Below are 18,982 nucleotides of genomic sequence, written 5' to 3'. Positions count from 1 at the left end.
CATTACGAAATTCAGGCTCACTGAAGGAGCTTTCAAATGATTTGAGGCTTATTTTTCCCAGAAAGAAATCATACCTTTTGTCCCTACAGTGACCTTGTGTACCCTTTTTCTCCAAAGAGGAAACTCATGACTACTCAATGCAACAGTAAAGCTAAATGTGACATATGATAATTTCTGGACTTCTGGTGGTAGCCAGGGAAATGATTAGAAATAAAAATAAATTAAAAGTACAGATACCTTGTGAAACAATTTGGTTTCAGTATCTAATCTGAAAGAAAAATTGACCAGAGACTCTCATACACAGCCAACCTTAATGACGCGATTATAATTCCTTTCCTTTTCTTGATGGAAAAGAAATAGTAAAGAAGAGGGGAATGGCCAACCTGTAACACTCACACAGAGTGAGAAGAAATGCGCTAATCTAAAGGTTATCAAAACATCAGTTTTTATCATAGCATTAAAGGAAACATACCAGAAAGAGATTCTAAGCAGAAAGACATTTTTAGTGTTACAGGCTAGAACGGGCGTCACTAATTCCCCTAAGACTCTGAGGACTATTTGAATTTCTTTTTGTTCTTTTCTTCCTTCCTTCCTTCCTTCCTTCCTTCCTTCCTTCCTTCCTTCCTTCCTTCCTTCCTTCCTTCTTTCCTTCCTTCCTTCCTTCTTTCTTCCCTACCTTCTTTCTTTCCTTCCTTCCTTTTTTCTTTCCTCCCTTCCTCCCTCCTTCCCTTCCTTTCTAAAGGAAGCTGGAAGCCAGGAGGATAAATCTGTAGTAACATAGGTTAGACTTGATGGTGGCCTAGAAGTCGAAATGGGTAAAAAGATTCAAGAGATATTTAGAAGCTAATAGTCAACATGAATTATAAATTATTAAATTTGGGGTTTAGGGTAGTAGAAATCAAGGATGACTAGTAGCATATAGTAGTTGGCTGATAAATATGTGTTAAATAAATGAATGAAAAAAATAAAGGTTTATAACGTGGACACTGGATGAGTGGTGGTACACTGATTATGCAACATAGCATAATCTTGTTTTTCATCCTGCTGTGTGCAGACGTATGTGTATACACAAGATTTGATTTTTACAAGTACTTTATCATGTCATTTCGCTCCCCCCACACAAAATTGCATGCTCATCTGATTTCAAATCTCTATTTTAACTGTTTCTGAAATATCTTTGTTTTTTTTAAATTAAAGTTCATTGGGGTGACAAGTGTTAGTTCTGTTCCTTTCCTTACCTGAACCCTATCTTCACAACCCAGCTCAAGTCCTACACTTTCTACAAGATTTCCCCTGAGTATTAGAGTGTATTGACCTTTCCTATCTCTGAATTTAAAATCATAGGCAAATATCACATTCTATCTACCCCCAGTTTTCCTGAGCTCAAGCATAAAATGTTTGCATTCAGGAGGTTCCCAATAAATTATTGTTCAATGAATTAAAGAAAGTATAGTTGAATCCTTCAGTAATGGAAACTTTTGGCTTCCTCTCAGCATCCACTCCATTGCACCCTCATCCATCATGGGTGGGTTGACCCGCTCCTAGTTCCAGAAATGGGCCTTGATTGTCTAAACCGGTCAGTATAATTCTATCCCTCTGTCTATAGTGATTGGTTCAAGTGTACACCCATGATCTGACCTGGTCCAATCAGAATGAAGCTCATCATGTTTGCTATAGTGGGGAGAAGTTTTGTCTTTTTATGGATCCCGTGGTATGCAGATATGATGACTGGAACTGACGCAATGAGTTTGCTAATGTGGGGGAAGGCAGCCTGATGATAAAGCCAACACCCAGGAGAAGCCAGAGCATCACTGAGAATGGGAGTTAATAGTCTGATTAGACCATGCTGAAGCCACTGCCAATGCTGGAGGCTTCAGCCATTTCAGCCAATATACTCCCTTTATAGTTTAAGCCTGGTAATGAGATTTTCTGTTATTAATATGTCTCCCTATTGTTTGTTGAGTTTCCCGTATTTTTAAATCTTTGGAATACAATATGTAATTTGTCTTCTTGCATGCTAATTTATTTAGGGAAATAGCAGCAATCTTGGATAGCATTTACTAGCCTAGTAAGATCATTATATATATTTTGATGTCTGTGCTGATTCTAACCAGCCTTGTTCACAAGTGGTAATATAAGAAATTGAGAACTGTTTCTACCACAATTTCTGTTCAAAGAGATCAGTGTTCTTATGCACTTAGTACTGATATTGACTTATTTTATTAATTTATATCAAACATTTCCTGAAAATTTACATCCATTCTAATTGTGTGTAGATAGACATGTAGTGCATATAGGTACTTTGCAAAAGATGAGAATTTGTTTCACATTCCTCAGTGTTTAAGGCAATATATTAAATGTAGATAGATACCTTTTCGATGAAACTGAAGAGACCCCAGCAGGCATATGGATTTTAGCATCTCTGTTGTGTACATTTCTAAGCAGCACTGCAGCTGGATATAAAGCCGACAGATTTCTGGATGGATTTCACCATCTTCCGGGCTGCAACAGAATGAAAGAAAAAAGCTGTGAACATTCTCAGGATTTCATTCATCAGCCATTTACCTTAGCTCTGAGGGGAAAAATGCTCAATAAATCTTCTTTAAAGCTTTGAGTCTTCCTACTTTCAATACAGGACTTCCTGCTTTCAAACCAATGACCAATGTCATAGTTCTTACATAAGTGTCTTTCTGACTAACTGCTTTTATTTTTTTTTTTTCCCCCTCTTCAGCAGCAGATTTCTGCTGGGAGCTTAAAATCACAAATGTTTTAAGTAATTAAAAATATCAGACATTTTCAATGTAAATGTTGGAACAAATTCCAAAATATATTTAAACCGTAAAAATATTCTTGCTTGCAAAAGAGATTAAAAACTCTTATTTGCAGAGAAACTAATAAAGAGCTCTTCAATCACAGTTATAAGATTGCGCTTTAATATTAAGACCCTAGCATAATATGATTAGAGAGCCAAAAGACAAATTATTTTTATGAAGGACTTTTGTCTCAGTCTGAAGAATAGTTCTTTATTGTTTGCTATGGTTAATTTATGAGAGGCCAAATGTTTTTAATGAAAAAATAAAAATTTTATGAGAAAAGTGATAAGATTCTAATAATTATGCTTAATAATCTAAAGCTAAATAAACACTAAACTTATGTTTCACATTTTTTTCTGAAGTCCTCAAACCTTTCTATGAACTACGACGATAAAATGTAAATGTGAACATACTAAAACATGCAGTGATCACTTTTCTTTTCTGGTTAAGAAGAAAGGAGTTACTTGTCCATAAAACTCTTCTACATGCAACTAAATTAGCATGTGTTGAAAAAAGCAAACTAAACAAAAGGGATAAAGTTTAGAGATAGATTAGAAATGGAAGAAGCCTAAAAATGAACCTTTGTCAGTTGTCCTAATGTGTCATCTTTACTTCTATTCTCATTCATTTAAAATGCAATGAAATCTGATTAAATAATGCAGTGTTTGGATTTGATTCCTTTGTAAAGTGGGCCAGTGGCAAAATGTCAGAGGTAATTATCAGGAAAAAAATTGGGTAAAAATTATTTAAGTTCTGGAATCACAGTAAAAACAATTTGTATTTACACAGCACTTTACAATGACAGTTTTCATTTTCAGTACTTATTTAGTAGATGAGCAGTTTGTCTAACTGTGGCTTATATAACACCAGAAAATGCAAAATTCTTTGTCTCAATACCGGTGATGACTGCACAACCATTCTGTCTTTCCTGTGTCAGAAAGAACAAAGTGACTCAAAAGAGCTTACATGCAAAATGTGGCTTTACCTGAAAAATAAAAGACTACATTATTTTCTCATTGTGTCTCACAGATCCAGCCCTAGGCCAGCATTGGAAGCTATGGCAAAAGCCCTGGACTTTCTTTCTGAGCTTCTCCCACAGGTGCCTTCCACACTTAAGCTGTCCTCCTGATACCTGGAATTCCTCCACATCCCTACACCCAACCCCACTCTGTCCAGCTACACACACACAACATCTCACTATTTCATATCATTTTAGACTTTCAAAATGTCTCTGACTGTGTCCCATCTTCTCATTGCCCTGCTAGACTCTGAAGGGATAATGGGCATTGATGGTTTGTGTAATAAAAAGTTATCCTGGGCTATTACCTGCTAATACATTGATTTTGATAGAAAAATCTGAAGGTTATAAGGTTACGTCTTATTCCAAAGATAGGCTGGAAGGAAAATATTTTAAGGCAGGCAGGTCTTTTCTGTGCTGCTTCATCATTCCAACCCTAGCTGCCTATTTTCACCTACGCATGACATTGGCCCTGGAGGCTCATATGCAGACTGAAAAAAAAAAGAAAAAACAAAAACCTAAAATGAATCTGTTGTATGTATATTTGATGAGTAGGGCAGTTAGGCAGTACATTATCATCCCAAGCCATGAAGTATTCTTATTTTCAAAAGTACAAAATATGTGCCTTGTGGCTTAATTCCAAAAATATGCAAACCTCCTATACAGATGACATTTTATGTAATTTAAAGAAATGGCTACCATATTAACATATCTTTAGAGTCAGTATATTGTGTTTATTATTTTATAGCTAGATAGAGAAAGATAAAGCAATGTATTAAGTGCTTCTTTAAAAAGGTAAGTCAAAATAGAGATTAAAATGCCTAATTCATAACATTGCCTTCGGTGCGATCTCCCTAATGCCTCTGTAATCAATGGAGATTCTAGTAACTGTGGAACCATTTTGCCCTTTCTAAATGTTATGGGAAGGAATTAAATAGGACCTCCAGAAAGACAATCTGCCAAACAAAAATTAATTGATGCTAAAACTTCATTACAAATTTTCTGCTTAAAAAATTGATACATATACTTGGAGATTATTCTTTTATACCTGGGAAAATTGAAGTATAGGGAAAGAAAGGAACTAGTTAAAGAGCTAGGGCTAAGTTATCTTTCATGTCAGTATTTCACGATGCCTTGATCAGGTTACAATAACCTCAAGACTTATAAATTCTCTCCCACTTTAAAGCACTAAGCTGTATTACAGCTATTAATTACTAAAAGTTCATTAAAAGGCAAATTGTCAAATGGGTTATAACATGTCTAATGTTATAAGCAGTGGACTGATATACATTTCTGAGAAGCATTAAGAGTAGGTTATTTCCATAACAAATGACCAAGAGTGAGCACGGAGGAGATTGGAGGAAAAGCCAAGAAAACAGCAATTTAAAAGCTGAAAATTCCTAGGGATAAATTATAAAGCCTAAGGAAACATTTACATTAAAATAAAATTAGGCCTATGGACTTCCTCCAGGAACTGGAAGCAACTTAACTTGGAGGTAACTTGAACACGTATTACTTATGCTTAGTCTAAAATGATTCCCTCTTCTTCATCAAAGTTTAGGTCTATGAGACTCACCCCTGAGGTGATGCTCACTCAATTTCGTCAAAGAAATTTTATGAGTTAGTGACTAGATTTTGATTATTTATTTATTTATCTATTACGTGTGCTTCAAGAGCTAACCTGATCATTTTGATTATTTTGAAAGCCTTAGTATTGGTAGCAAAACACCCATAAAATGAACCAACAATAGCTCAGCCATTTAAAGCTCAAGTTGAATGCAAAAACATTTAAAATAATTGCCAAATTATGAATCTTTCAATCAACTCTTTAAGGACAAAAATTAGGATTTAATGTCTTAATCATATGGCTTAAGAAACCTGAATTGGTATAGTAATAGGGGTACGTGAATACAGATATTGCCTAAGTTGTCCCTTAAGGATGGAAATGCTTTCTGTTGTGGATATTCTTATTTTGTAAATCAAAAACGAATACGATGAACATCCATCAGAATGGCTAAAATTAAAAAGACTGACCACGCCAAATGATGATATGAGCAACAGGGACTCTCAGGAATTGTTGGTGGGGATAAAAATGGTACAATTCCTTTGAAAATCGTTTTGGAACTTTCTTATAAAACTCAACAGACACCTACCCGATGACCTGGCAGTTTCATTTCTAGTTATTTACCCAAGAGAAATGAAAATATTCACAACAATATTTCTATAAAAGTGTTCATAGTAGTTTTATTAGAATAACCACAAAATGGAAACAGGTCAGATATCTGTCAGGAGGAAAGAGGATAAAGCAATTTGTATATACCTGCAACAGAATAATACTGAACAACAAAAAAGGAGTAAACTCATATACAAAACAACACAGATAGATCTCAAAAGTAATGTCTTGAGCAAGAAAATCCTTAACACAAAAGAGTAAACACTGTCTGACACAATTTCTATGAAGTTCTAAAACAGATAAAACTAATTGATAGTGACAAATATTAGAATAGTGACTGGGAAGGAATTGACTGAGAATGGTCAAGAAGGGAGGAAACTTTCTACGGTAAGGGTAATACTCTGTATCCAGATAGAGCTTTGAGTTACATGGGCGTAGACATTTGGCAAAACTTACTGAATGATACACTTAAGATCTGTGCATTTGATTGTATGTAAATTACACCTAACAAAGAAAACCATAAGAAAATATTGAACTCTAGTTAAGGATATGCACGCTGAATGGTTTAGGGGTAAAGTTTACTGATGTCTGCAACTTCAGAAAAATAATGTGGATTGCTGGTTGGATAGAAGGATGAACAGACAGGTAGCTATGAGGTAAAGGAAGTATAAATAAAACATTAATTGTAGAAGATAGGTGATGGGCATTTCCGTGATGTTCAAGGATTTACATTTCCCCCAAATAATTATATGGTATAGATTGAATAAAACAACTGAGAATGTTTATAACTAGTAAGGTCAAGTTCAGAAGTGAACAACATATTGGGGATTTTGGTTACGGAATGCCTTGGCCCTGAGTCGTATCTGTTCTTTTGCCAAGTTTGCCAGACTTTGGTGTTCTGTGCAACTGCTAATAGCTTTTAGAAACCAGCAAAATGTTTGTCGTTTTGAAAGTCTGTCCCTCATGTAACGGTGTATATATTTAGTTGAAGGCAGCAAGATACAATAAAAGGAAAATGGGTTCTGGAGTCAGAAAACTCAGCTCTATATATAGACTTTGCTGCTTAGAATTGTGATCTTAGGAAAACCACTTAACTTCTCTGGAACTCAGTATCCTCAGCGGTGAAGCATGGATAACAACTCTTTGTGACTGAAGTATCTCAAGGTTGTTGCAAAGATCAAATGAGATCATGTGTGGGAAAACAAGTAAAAACTGTGAAGGACTGTTAGAGGTTGGCTGCAATCCATCGTAACACATCAAAATTGTGTTTACTTAGCCTTACACTTGCCGTAGAATCTTTAGATTTAAAAATTATCTGCTATTCTATAACATTTTTTTATTTGATTACAGCTCCTAAATGTGGACTTGGTTAAATAAACATGCCATTAGGCTGAGAAAAATAGGTGTGACCCCAGAGACAACCGTTAGGAATTTCACAGACTTTAGTGATGACATAAACACTTGGGGTTTGTCAGCGAGCAGAGATAGAAACCAGAACTCCTGTTGCAGCAAATGTATGCAAGTTTTTTTTCCCCCAACCGATTCTGTTGGTGGCTCTTAAGCCACATGACAAGGATTCAGGAAGTCAAATGGGATGAGGAAAGGGGATAATGTCATTTGCTTTATTTTTCAGAGCAAGTAACTAGGGAGCAAAGGAATTAAATGATTTACTCCAGGATTATGATCTCCAGGACATCTCTTCTAATACCTCCAGTGGTTTCCTCTCAGATGGATTACATTTACAAAGATACACCATTATTCTGTGCCAAATTCAGTGACAGCTTCAGAGTCCAGTCTTCGTATGGTTTCCTTGAAGAAGAATTCTCAAGGCAGCCCCATGAGTGTTCATGACCAACAGAGGACAGGGAGGACACAAATGTGTGTGTGTGTGTGTGTGTGTGTGTGTGTGTGTGTGTGTATGCACGCGTGCACCTGTGTGTATGTGACCCAGTTACTATTTTAGTTTTCAAATTCTTAAAGGTAATTACAGGGTCTATCTAAGTTCGTAAACACAGAGCAGATGCCAGGTACCTGCTAAATGACTACACTATTTTATACCAAAATAAGCACTGCAATAAAAAGAGAATCCCACTTAATGAGAAGAAATAGAAGCAAGACATTTTTCAAGGTACCTGTAGGTAGAATAGTTGAGTTTCCCTGTTGTCCCCATTTTTCTCATAATCTTCTTCTGGTGAGTTTTGACAAACTTGTGAATTAGGTGGAAACCTCCTGTATTTAATTTACAGAGAGTCATAGCAAGTTTGGCTCTCCAGGAGCCTTTAAAGAAGTAATTGCAGTAATTCCCCTAACTTCACAGCATGTCGTGTTATGGGAACATATGGCTTGGTGACTTCCTCACCACTGAACATCATTGGGGATCAAACTCTGCCCTGGAGCTATCCGGGCTCAGTCAGAAAGTAATCGACTTTTAACAACAAAGTGAAACCTGAGGTGTAACTGAATTATCTTTTGGTGGGAAAGTAACTGGGCCAAGCCCTGTTACGATTTAGCCCTGTTACGATTTAGCCCTGTTACGACTTAGGGCTGTATTACGGCATACATCTCCCTGTGTCTTCTGTTTTGCCTTCTGGCAGGACAGTTGACATTTCCCCATGACACAGTTGGGAGAGTTGATAAATAATGGGTAGAATTACTGACACCTTATTCATGTTTTTTTTCCATTTAAAAAGTAAAATCTATATTTAAAAAAATTTAAACACTTAAAAAAATCAATAACAATCAGTTTCCTGACATTATGATACTTATAATAAAATAAGACTAAAAATATTACTATTGAATTGTATATCATCTTTTATTTATCTTAAAAGTTACTGTTGATTTATGGATGATGTGATACAGAATTGCACACCTGAAATCTATGTAATTCTACTAACAATTGTCACCCCAATAAATTAAAAATAAATTAAAAAAAAAGAAAAAAAAAAAGAAAAAGTGCAAAAAAAAAAAAAGTTACTGTTTACGGCATTACTGGGGAGCACTGGGAAACATTGGTGACTTGTGGCTATTCTGAGGCGTCTTTCTGGGAATTTCTCAGGGCATTAGAGGTTGAAAGAGTTAATGGGCTGCACATCCTAACTTCTCTATCTTGATACTTAGAACTCTGCTTATCAATCAGGAGAAAACTAACATTTACATACAGGGCACTATTTCTTCAATCTCCCAAGTAAAGTATCTCTCTTATTCTGTTTTGGCCTCTTCCCTCATTCTTCTATCCTTTTTGGCTTGAGAGCCTCTGGGCCTTTCCATTTTTCCCTCTGATTCTCTCAGTGTTTTTCCCTTTATGGTTTTCTGTTGGGAGTCATAAGTGATCTGCAAACAGCTCATTAGATTCTGGTCTACCAGGAGCTGTGATTCTCATAGCTAGCAGAGAAAGGCCTGTGGCTGATGGAGTCTGAGTCTTGGATTCTTGAATCTCCACTGGGATGACAATCGGCACCGTGGGTTACACGGCTGGAATGCAGCCCTTTCCCACTTACTGTAACCAGGATCAGTCTATGTTCATACATATGAGAAGCATATATCTGTTTCCACATTGTAATCTGGAAAATAGTTTTTGCATCTAAAATCAAGATTTTCAACCTCTGATACTTACTATCTGTACCTGATACCAATGATCTTTAACGGTCAATTATCATTCAATACACTGGAAAGAATTCAGCTTGTTCATTTTCATTATATTTAAAGTCTGGGTTATTAATTGCAGCATGAAGTTCATTCCTGCTTTTATCCATTGGGATTGTAGGGCTCAATACATTGAGCTGTTGGTTTATCTAAATGCTATTTAGCTCTTCATTTTTAATTACGTTATTAAGTTTGGTGATACTGTATTTCTCTTTAGCTAAAGCTATATAGGCTTCATCAATATTGCCAAAACAATGACAGTTTTAAAGCAACTTCAGATAAGTGGGATGACAAAATTAAACTCAGTCAATTAACCCCAACGAGAGTTTTTGATAAACAAAAGAATTTTCCACATCTTGTTTAACTGCCACAGCACAAAATGTTGATCGATACTTTAAAAATTAATTATAACACTGTAGTTGTATAGTTATAGAATAGCTAATTGTCAAATCCAAGGCCAATGGCCTTCTCTGACATGTGAGAGTCTGTTCATCTAGAGCAATGATCTGAGAGGTGAGAAAAGATTATGAAAATCCAAAATATGGCCGACACAGGCTTTTTTTTAGGCTCAAAAAGTGTTTAAGCAGACAAGTTCTTTGAGGAAGGTTAGGAATAAGGTAGAAAAATGGCATCTGTTTGTCATATTAATAACAACAGCAAATGCATACAGCTTCTTTGTGTCACAGCTTCTGTGCTGCTAGTTTATTCTCTGGTATATTCTTTGGTTTATATGAAGGATTTAGAGAAGAGTTATAACTTTTCTAGCATTTTGCAGTTTATTTTTCAGCTTTAGACTCCTAACCAACACTAGAGGTTCTTTAAATATTATATTTAATAGGATTCCGTAGTGTTACTCTGTCTTTCTATTGACATGCAATGATAATTTGTATTTTTGCATAACTCAGAAGATGACACTTCATGCCAATATGGAAATGTGCATTTCTAAACAGATGTCAGAGCTATTTTCTACAAAAAGGCAAAAGCTTTATGCAAACAGAACAAACCAGTGTCTAGAGACATAGAAAATATCATATTCCACCACGAGTTTTTTTCCACTGGATTATAAAGTCCTTGAGGCCAGAAGGTTTATCTTATTTATCTCTATAACCAGCAACACTTAATGGATCGTCTGGTACATAGTAGATTCTCAATAAAATGGTTCCCCAAGGTGGCTTAAAACAATAGTGACTATGTGATGTGAGAAGTCGGAAGGCTTGGGATGCAGTCGCCTATTCCATTTCACCATTAGAGATGTGTTTCTTAAAAGTTTCTTTATTGCAGCCCCCCACCCCCGTTTTTTTCTTTAGGTGAAACATATTAACTGACATTTTATGCAGATAAGTGAAAAGAGGAAAGTACCAGAGGTAGCCATTATTAAAGTTTGGTAAATCTCCTTCCAGATAAATATTCCCAAGAGCAGGAAGTTTTAGCCATTGTTTTTGTTTCCCAAACACTTAGCATAGTGTCTGGCTCATTGGAGTCTCTCAATCCACGTTTGTTGAAATGAGCAGCACTGAGCATTCAAGTATGAGTCTGAATGATACATGTACTGTTCTCAAAGGGGCAAGGCTGGTACTTCAGAGTGTTCAAGTCAGTGAAGGGAAGCAATGGAATCTGACCGCAGGAGGAGGAGAGTCCCAATTTCCTGCAGTAGTTCACATTTTCCAGAAAAAGGAAAAAATATTAACATAAAGGCCACATCCCACTTTCTACAATGAAGCGTAAGTGGTCTAGTGTCAAATATTTCTGGGTTTACAGTATCTTGTTTTCATGACTTATAACCTATGACCTTGGGCAAATTTCTGAACCTCTTGGTGCCTCAAGTACAGAACTAGAATAGTAATACATACTTCATAGCATTAGTGAAAAGCTGTAAGGGAAATAATGTATGGGAACTATATGGTCATAACAAGCACAAATGAATTGGGGAAGTGTTCCCGGGAGGCGATGTGCACGTAGTGTCTAGACATGCTTACACCTTTGCTACAGCCTTGCTTCCTGCTCAATTACTAATTCAAATAATATTTATTGATTTCCTGCTATTTACAACCTGGAAGAGAAAACAAAGGAAAGTTTTACTTTTTCTGGAGTTCCTTTCTAAGAGTTCATGGAAACTCCCATTATTATCCTATTGTTTTGTTTGATGATAACAGATTATCATCAACAGATTTGATGATAACATTGTTATCACGGCTCCTCTAAGATAAATTAGTTTTTCTTAACAGTGATAAAAATCTTGCCATCTTTTTTTCCTTCCTTGATGTGGTATTTTACTGCCATCAAATTTTCAACTAACTGGCTCCACCCTGGAGATCTACATATAATTTTTTTTCTTTCTTAATAATGAGGTATAATGTACCATTAGGTGAAACAAAATGAAAGGACTCTGCACCTTTGCCAATAGTTAGCTCAAGAACAGAAATAGCTCTTCCAGGCAGACAGACATATGGGCAGGAGGAGATAATGATTAACAAATGTGTAGGTCAGTCTCTCCAATAGAGGCATTACTTTTGATTTCAAAATAGCATAAATTATGTAAGATGATGAGCCCTTAGCCGGGGGGGAAAAAATTAATGAACTTACTGACAAAGTACTTAAGGGTAGAAACATGCTGTACTATTTCTTGGCATTTGATTCAGCATTAGCAAAATGCAATATAACTAACGTTTACTGGGAGTTTACCATGTGCCAGAAACCATGCTAAGCACTTACATCTCATTTAATTCTCACAATGAGTCTACGAGGTAGTTACTGTCCTTATGCTTAATTTACAGATTGAAGGAAATGAGGCTTAAGAGAGGTTAGGGAACTCGCTCCAAGTCACGCCAAATAGTAAAGAGAATTATAAGACGCAAACCTAAATTTATGCTTTTAATTGCTCCATAATGTTACCAGAACTGAGTGCTCAGGAATTGAACTATATTGATATGTTTCTTTATTCATTCCATGTACAGTTACTGAGGGCATATTTTATGCAAACTATTATGCTAGGAATGAAATAATCATTTTTAAACTTTTTCGTTGTGGAGTCCCTAGATTATTATGGCTTAAAATTCAGCTCTACTTCATAGTACCTCCATTTTTCCATTTATAATAACTTTACAATGATAATTTCCTCTTGCCTATGAGGAAATGCATAAAACAAAGGGAGCATAAATGTGTAACACAGGAGGCGTACCAGGCTCGTACAAGCTGGTGTATGTGGAGTAGGGGGGGAAATTGCCATTCAACCTCCCAGGGATCCCTCCATCCAAGCAGAGCAGTGAGAATGAAAAAAAGGCATGGTATGGAGTGGGCATAGAATCCTCTTTCTAGCTGTCAGTCCCTTTTTCTGGTGCACAAAAATGAGTGCACTGAGGAGTAAAGGGGAAGGCGCCATTGGTGCTGTTCATAGGCCATTATGATTCTGTCTTTTGCCCGAGGAGAGGAAAAAGCATCCAGGATGCAGTGCAGAGGCCTCTGTTTACCACTTTACTGGGAATGTGAGAGTTGCCTGCACAAATGGAAGAACAAACACTATAAATTATTTGCAAAGCATTTTATAAGTGAACAGTGAGATAAATATATTAATGCAAATATGACATTGTTGATGGCTAATGGCTTGGTTGGGTTTAGAGCACAAGAGTTTTTAAGTGTTATACTTAGACAAGTAGGCTTCAAACTTTGTATGTCATGCATCCCTAGCAATAAAAAATTAAACATGCACTCCTAATACACAACATGTGTTTGTTGATAAATTTTTCTTATACAATGATATTAACATGCTGAGTATATTAAAAATTTACAAAAGTAGAAAGTAGAAAAGGAGACTATAAAATATAAAGTTATTATTTTTTGGATCATCTTGCACATCATGTTGAAGCCTACAGGCTTGGATTGGAGGTTCTCAAACTTGAAGGTGCATTCAAATCGCTTAAAAGGTATGTTAAACCACATAATGTTGGGCTCTGTCCCTAGACTTTCCAATTCAGTGAGTGTAGGCTGGGACCTGATCATTTGATTTTTAAGTTGCCAGCTGATGTAGGAATCACTTTGAGAAGCAATGGGTTAGCTTTTTACAGCCATATCCCTTAGGGAAGGCATCTAGCCTCCAAAGGGAAGAAGCAACAATGTTGGCACGCCAGTGGTAAGGCTGATTGATTTTAAAGCAGATGACCCTATGGAGTATCCCCAATCATAACACAAGGCCACAGAGCTAATTCCATTAAGGAAAAGAGTAGCTTCAGTAAATATCCAAGTACATTCCAGTCACATAGAGAGAAAAATGTTGTCAGATGACATTCAGGATACACATTAGGGAAATCTTAGTAAGTAGATCCAAACCCACACGTTAGCTCAAACTTAAGCAGATGGAAGAGACCATGGGAGGCTCCAGGACCACAGTGATCTGGCATCCCACATGACAGGCACCCCCAAGAAGCCAAACAGTTGCTTGGCACATTCTTCTGAGAAGCCTCCTGGAGGGTGTGCATTCAAGTTGCAAATCCTATTTGGTTTGCACTCCAGGTTTTACTGGGTAAGATTTCGTCCTCATTTTAAAAACATCTTGTTTTAAAAGTTTTGCTTCGTTTTGGCCTTCTTTCATTTCCTGTCCTTGAACTTATAATTGCAACACTCTTAATGTGAACTGACATCTTATTGCAAATCAAAGGAAATGCAACAATACTTACTTTACAAATTAGGACATGTTAACAAATAGCCTCAAATGGTGAGACGACTGGAAAGTGGTACTATTCTGAGTAAGGACAAGAATGATAAATTCAGAGGCTCTCTGCCTTCTGCTCTGAACAAATTATCTACAGGGGCGCTCACTGGGAAGTAAGTGGGAAAGGCAGAGAATGCACCAAGACACACTACAGCTCACAGTACTAAATTTCTAGAGATTCATGGCAGATACCCAGTGCTCCTACAGCTGACGAAAACTGCTCCAAGGACGTGCGGCTGCAGCATCACTGGGGCCTGCAAGTCTCAGCGGAAAAACTATAAACAGCTCTTGTATGTCTGTTAAAGGTAAAGGTCCTGGTTGTGCTCTCTGACCTGCTGCAGAAGCAGCTTGCACCAGGGGTGGGAGTCATTGTTCAGCATAATGTAACAGGGAAATTGGAAAAGTTGATCGAGGCAGGAAATGAAAAAATAATAGAAAGAAGCCTGGCAAGGGAAAGGACTGATGGGGGACAAATCTGCCTGGGGATGTTGGAAACTTAACTACATTTCACGAGAGGAAGGTTACACATGCTGGCTGCTAATGCTGCAGTGAAACATAGATCCTGTCCATTCTTTCCCAAGGATTTAGGTGGGCAGGAATTAATTTCTATTTAATTTTTGTACTATCATTTCTGTCTGGTTTTTGTTATTGTTTTAAACGATGCGGTTCCACATTGTAGACAATGTCATTTATTTTCCCAGTTGACTGCTTAGATGAGTGTGTGCTTAAGTTACACTTCCCAGCATGAATGTGTGATGTCTCCACGAGATATACACACAAACGCATTTCCATCTACTGTGAATTATGAAACGCAGTTTCCCCTGCAATTTAAACATGTCGTCTAATTAAAGATACAAATCTTGAAATGTTTTTCTTTTCTCACCACTCTATCTTTGCTTTTACACACACACACACACACACACACACACACACACACGCATACGCATACACGTCACAGATTATTTTTTTTAGGTCAAGCACACAGTGTTCTACCAGAAAGGAATAATGCCAAATAAAAATAATAGCAAGGATAAAGAAAAATAATCACTCAGTCTACATGGAGCCAAGAGAAGATTTAGAAAACAAAGAGTAAGAAGCTTTAGAGCAATTTTCCCAAACATCAAGCAATTTTATATTTGTTCGCTCTTTGAAAATGAGAAAATAGTATTATGACAATATTAAAATTATTTTTAGATGAAAAGTAAATTACCCCCAAATTCCACATCTTAATGTATCTAAGTTAACTTTTGTGACAGAATTTTCCAAACTTTGATCGTCTGGATATTTACATTGACTCAGTTAAAATCACTGTAGGCCAATTTTGTGTTCTTCTTCTTTTTAAACTTAGCACTCTATCATAAACATTTCACCATTTTAAATGACTGCAGCATGGTAATGTGGAAAAAAACAGAGTAGGAAACTCACAGAAAAGAAAATAAGAAAGTATAATAAATACATGAAAAAATACTCAACCTCATTAGTAATCAGGGAAATGCAAATTTAATCAGCGAGATATAGCTTTTTCATATTCACTAGATTAGAAAAGACTGAAAATACCAAGTGTTTCGGAGGAGCTGGAGCCATGTACGAATGGGAGGGAGAATCGACACAACCGTAGAAGAACACTGTGAAGCATCAAGTACAGGGAAGTGTGTATGTTCACCCGCCATCGGTTCTCCTCCAGTGTTTGTCCTAGAGGAGCATTGCTCAACAGAACTTCCTACAATGAGGGGAGCAGTCTTCTCTGCTAAGCAGTGTGGTAACCACTAGCTGCATGTATCTTTTGAGCGCTTGAAATAGGCTAATGTGACTTAGGAGCTGAATTTTTAATATTAATTATGTCAATGTAAATGTCTATGCCTCTAGCAGTATATAAGTATACCAACATCACCACAGAATTGCCAGGACTGGATGTAATCATTTCTTTGACATTTTGTGAATTTGCAGTGTGTAAAATTCTATATATTGTCGTCTTACCAGGTGGTTTTCAAATTATTAACAGAGTTGAATATTTTGTCTCCTGTTTGCTTCTTCCAATTGTGTGTCTATCCCCTTTGTCCATTTTTAGCTAAAGTCTTTGCTATAAATTCCAGGCAGTATTTTTCTTTTTTTTTTTTCTAGCAATAGTTACTACCATTTTGATATATTCCTCAATTTCTTTCTAATTTGTATCTCTTACAACTTCAGTACAATATTTCCCATTGTATTTTTCAATTAGCATTAAAATATTTCTGTATTTTCACTGATAGTTTCTCTTTTGAAGGTTAAAACAACTTTAGTTCAGATTAACAGGTACAAGTAAGTAAAAACTAAACTATTAAAACAAGAGAAAGATGCAAACACTGAATTGCATTGAGTAAAACAGACAAATATGTTTGTACAAAGGATGAAGAACTCATTTGCTTATAAGAGAACCACCAACTAAAGTGAATTATTTACTGAGTGCCTATTACCTGCTACATATTTTATTCCATTGTTATCTGCCCTCAATTTTTGTTGTGGAGAAAACTGATTTCAGTTTATTTGTAGTTCCTCTGTAGGTAATGTCTTTTCTATCTGGATGCTTTTAAGATCTTTCTTTTTCCATGATATCCTGTGATATCATTCCATTCTCTCTATTTTCCTGGTCTGAAACACTTATTAGAAATATGTTGGACCTTCTCATTCTAGTCTTCACATCTTCTTAACCCCTTTTTCAAATTTTCTATACTTTTCTCTTTTGCATTCTTAGCATTTTCCTCAGATTTATCTTTCAGTTTACTTTTTTTTTTTTCTGGCTGTGTGTAATCTATTCATTAAGTTTGAATGATTATGCTTTCTCATTGCTGGAATTTCTTTGAATTCTTCTCCAAGTATGCTTGGTCTTTTTACATATTCTCTTTTGTCTCGTGTTTTAAATTCTTCTTTTGCATTTTTAATAATTTAAGACACACTTACTCTAACTTGTGATTAGTTAATGCTATTAACTAGAGCTCTTGGAGACTTAAATCCTACTGTTTATTTTGCATGCACATGCTTGCTTACTGTTGCTAGGCTCTTTCCTTATATATTTTACAACTTAAGCTTGAGATCTCCGATTCAGGGGACTTTATCTGTAGATTCCTGAGAAGTATTGCTTTTGATCTACAATGTCCATGTAAAGCATGGTTATAATTTCTTAGAAGGCTGAGTCAAGCAAACATCCTAGTTATCTCCTTGTGCTGGTGGCGCATTTTCCCTGGTCTACCTCTTCCCTAAATATGTAGCCCTTTGAGTGTCTCGGTTAGTAACAATCCCAACAGGAAAGAAAGGGATGAATCAAAGAGCATTTATTTACATAGGGACTGATTACAATGGTAGGGATAGCAAATGGGAACCAACAGGAATTTGAGGCTGACCATGTGATACTGTCACCACTCCTAGGCAATAAGTGATGGAAGAAGAGAGAAGTTGTTGGGATCTTAAAGGAGAAAGAGTTGTACTGTTGTAGTGCAGGCCTCCTTGGGTAGAACAGTGACTGGCAGTTATCAGACACAGCCAGTTCAAAGGGACCTCATATGGAAGGAAACAGGAGAATGAATACCTTGACCTCACTCTTCCCCATCCCTCCAAATTTTGGCCAGGGGTTCCCATTGACGAAGCCCACCCAGAAGCTAGAGGACAAGGGAGCCTGGTGATATAGGGTGGAGAAGGGCAGCGTGGATCTGGACGGACAATGAGCAGACATGACTTTATGTGAGTATTTATTTCTACATCAGTTATACATTTAGAAGAGTGATTATCATATTTTATATAACTTATCTCTCTTGTATGTTTTTTAGAGTTATCTAACTCAGTGCAGTGCCAGAAATGGAAAACACAAGACTCTGATGTGGATATTATTAACATTCTAAAGATAAAGAAACTGAGGCTGGGTTGCTTTCCCAGGGATCGCAGAGCTATTAAACCTGGGGTTCGAATGCTGACTCTAAAGTCCAGGATCTGTGCTGTGGTGGCTGACATTTTACAAGGAAGGAAAGGAGGGAGGGAGCAAGGAAAGAAGGAAGGAAGGAAGGCAGGAAGGAAGGAAGGAAGGAAGGAAAGAAGGAAGGAAGGAAGGAAGGAAGGAGAGTGAATCTATAAGATTAACTGTAAAGCTCAAAAAAGGAAAGATAGGCTAAAAAAAACAAGAATATCAGAGAATCATTAATATAAGAACTAAACTTACTTAAAGTATTATAAGTTGCAGGTATGAATTGACAACGACATTGGAAGCCATCATTAAGGAAGAAAAAACGTAAGTCCTAATCATTTATTTTCCTTTGGACAATATAAGATTATGAGATAAAATATCCTGATTTCAGATTATATGACCATTTACAACTGTGCCATGACCATATGACTTCAAAACAGAATCAAATGCCTCCAAATAGAATAAATGGTCAACAGACATCATGGAAGGACAAAAAGGAAAACTTAAAAGTCCAGAAAACTCCCAATTTCAATTCAGACCCAGGTGATGTAGAGCACAGAGAAGAAATTCTGATTCCAGATCATGTTGAATCAGGTCATATAGCTGCTTCACATGAGAAAAAAATTAAAAATGAAGCTGAGTTAGGTATATCAGGTCACTTATGTCCCAAAACTTTGGTTTTGCAAAAGCAAAGGAAAAT

At 36.5% G+C, this 18,982-nt stretch overlaps 1 protein-coding gene across 3 annotated transcripts in view; it reads right to left on the bottom strand.

Annotated features, from left to right (window-relative positions):
- RGS7BP (regulator of G protein signaling 7 binding protein) overlaps positions 1-18,982 on the bottom strand; it is a 93,704-nt gene that overhangs the window by 31,244 nt on the left and 43,478 nt on the right. For all 3 annotated transcript variants that reach the window (XM_033110764.1, XM_033110765.1, XM_033110766.1), the window contains exon 3: positions 2,372-2,502. In XM_033110764.1, coding sequence (XP_032966655.1) covers positions 2,372-2,502 — 131 coding nt within the window. The remainder of the gene's footprint in view (positions 1-2,371; positions 2,503-18,982) is intronic.

The sequence above is a fragment of the Rhinolophus ferrumequinum genome, chromosome 7 (assembly GCF_004115265.2).
Source record: "Rhinolophus ferrumequinum isolate MPI-CBG mRhiFer1 chromosome 7, mRhiFer1_v1.p, whole genome shotgun sequence".
Taxonomy (NCBI): domain Eukaryota; kingdom Metazoa; phylum Chordata; class Mammalia; order Chiroptera; family Rhinolophidae; genus Rhinolophus; species Rhinolophus ferrumequinum.
This window is presented reverse-complemented; position numbering and strand designations above follow the sequence as displayed.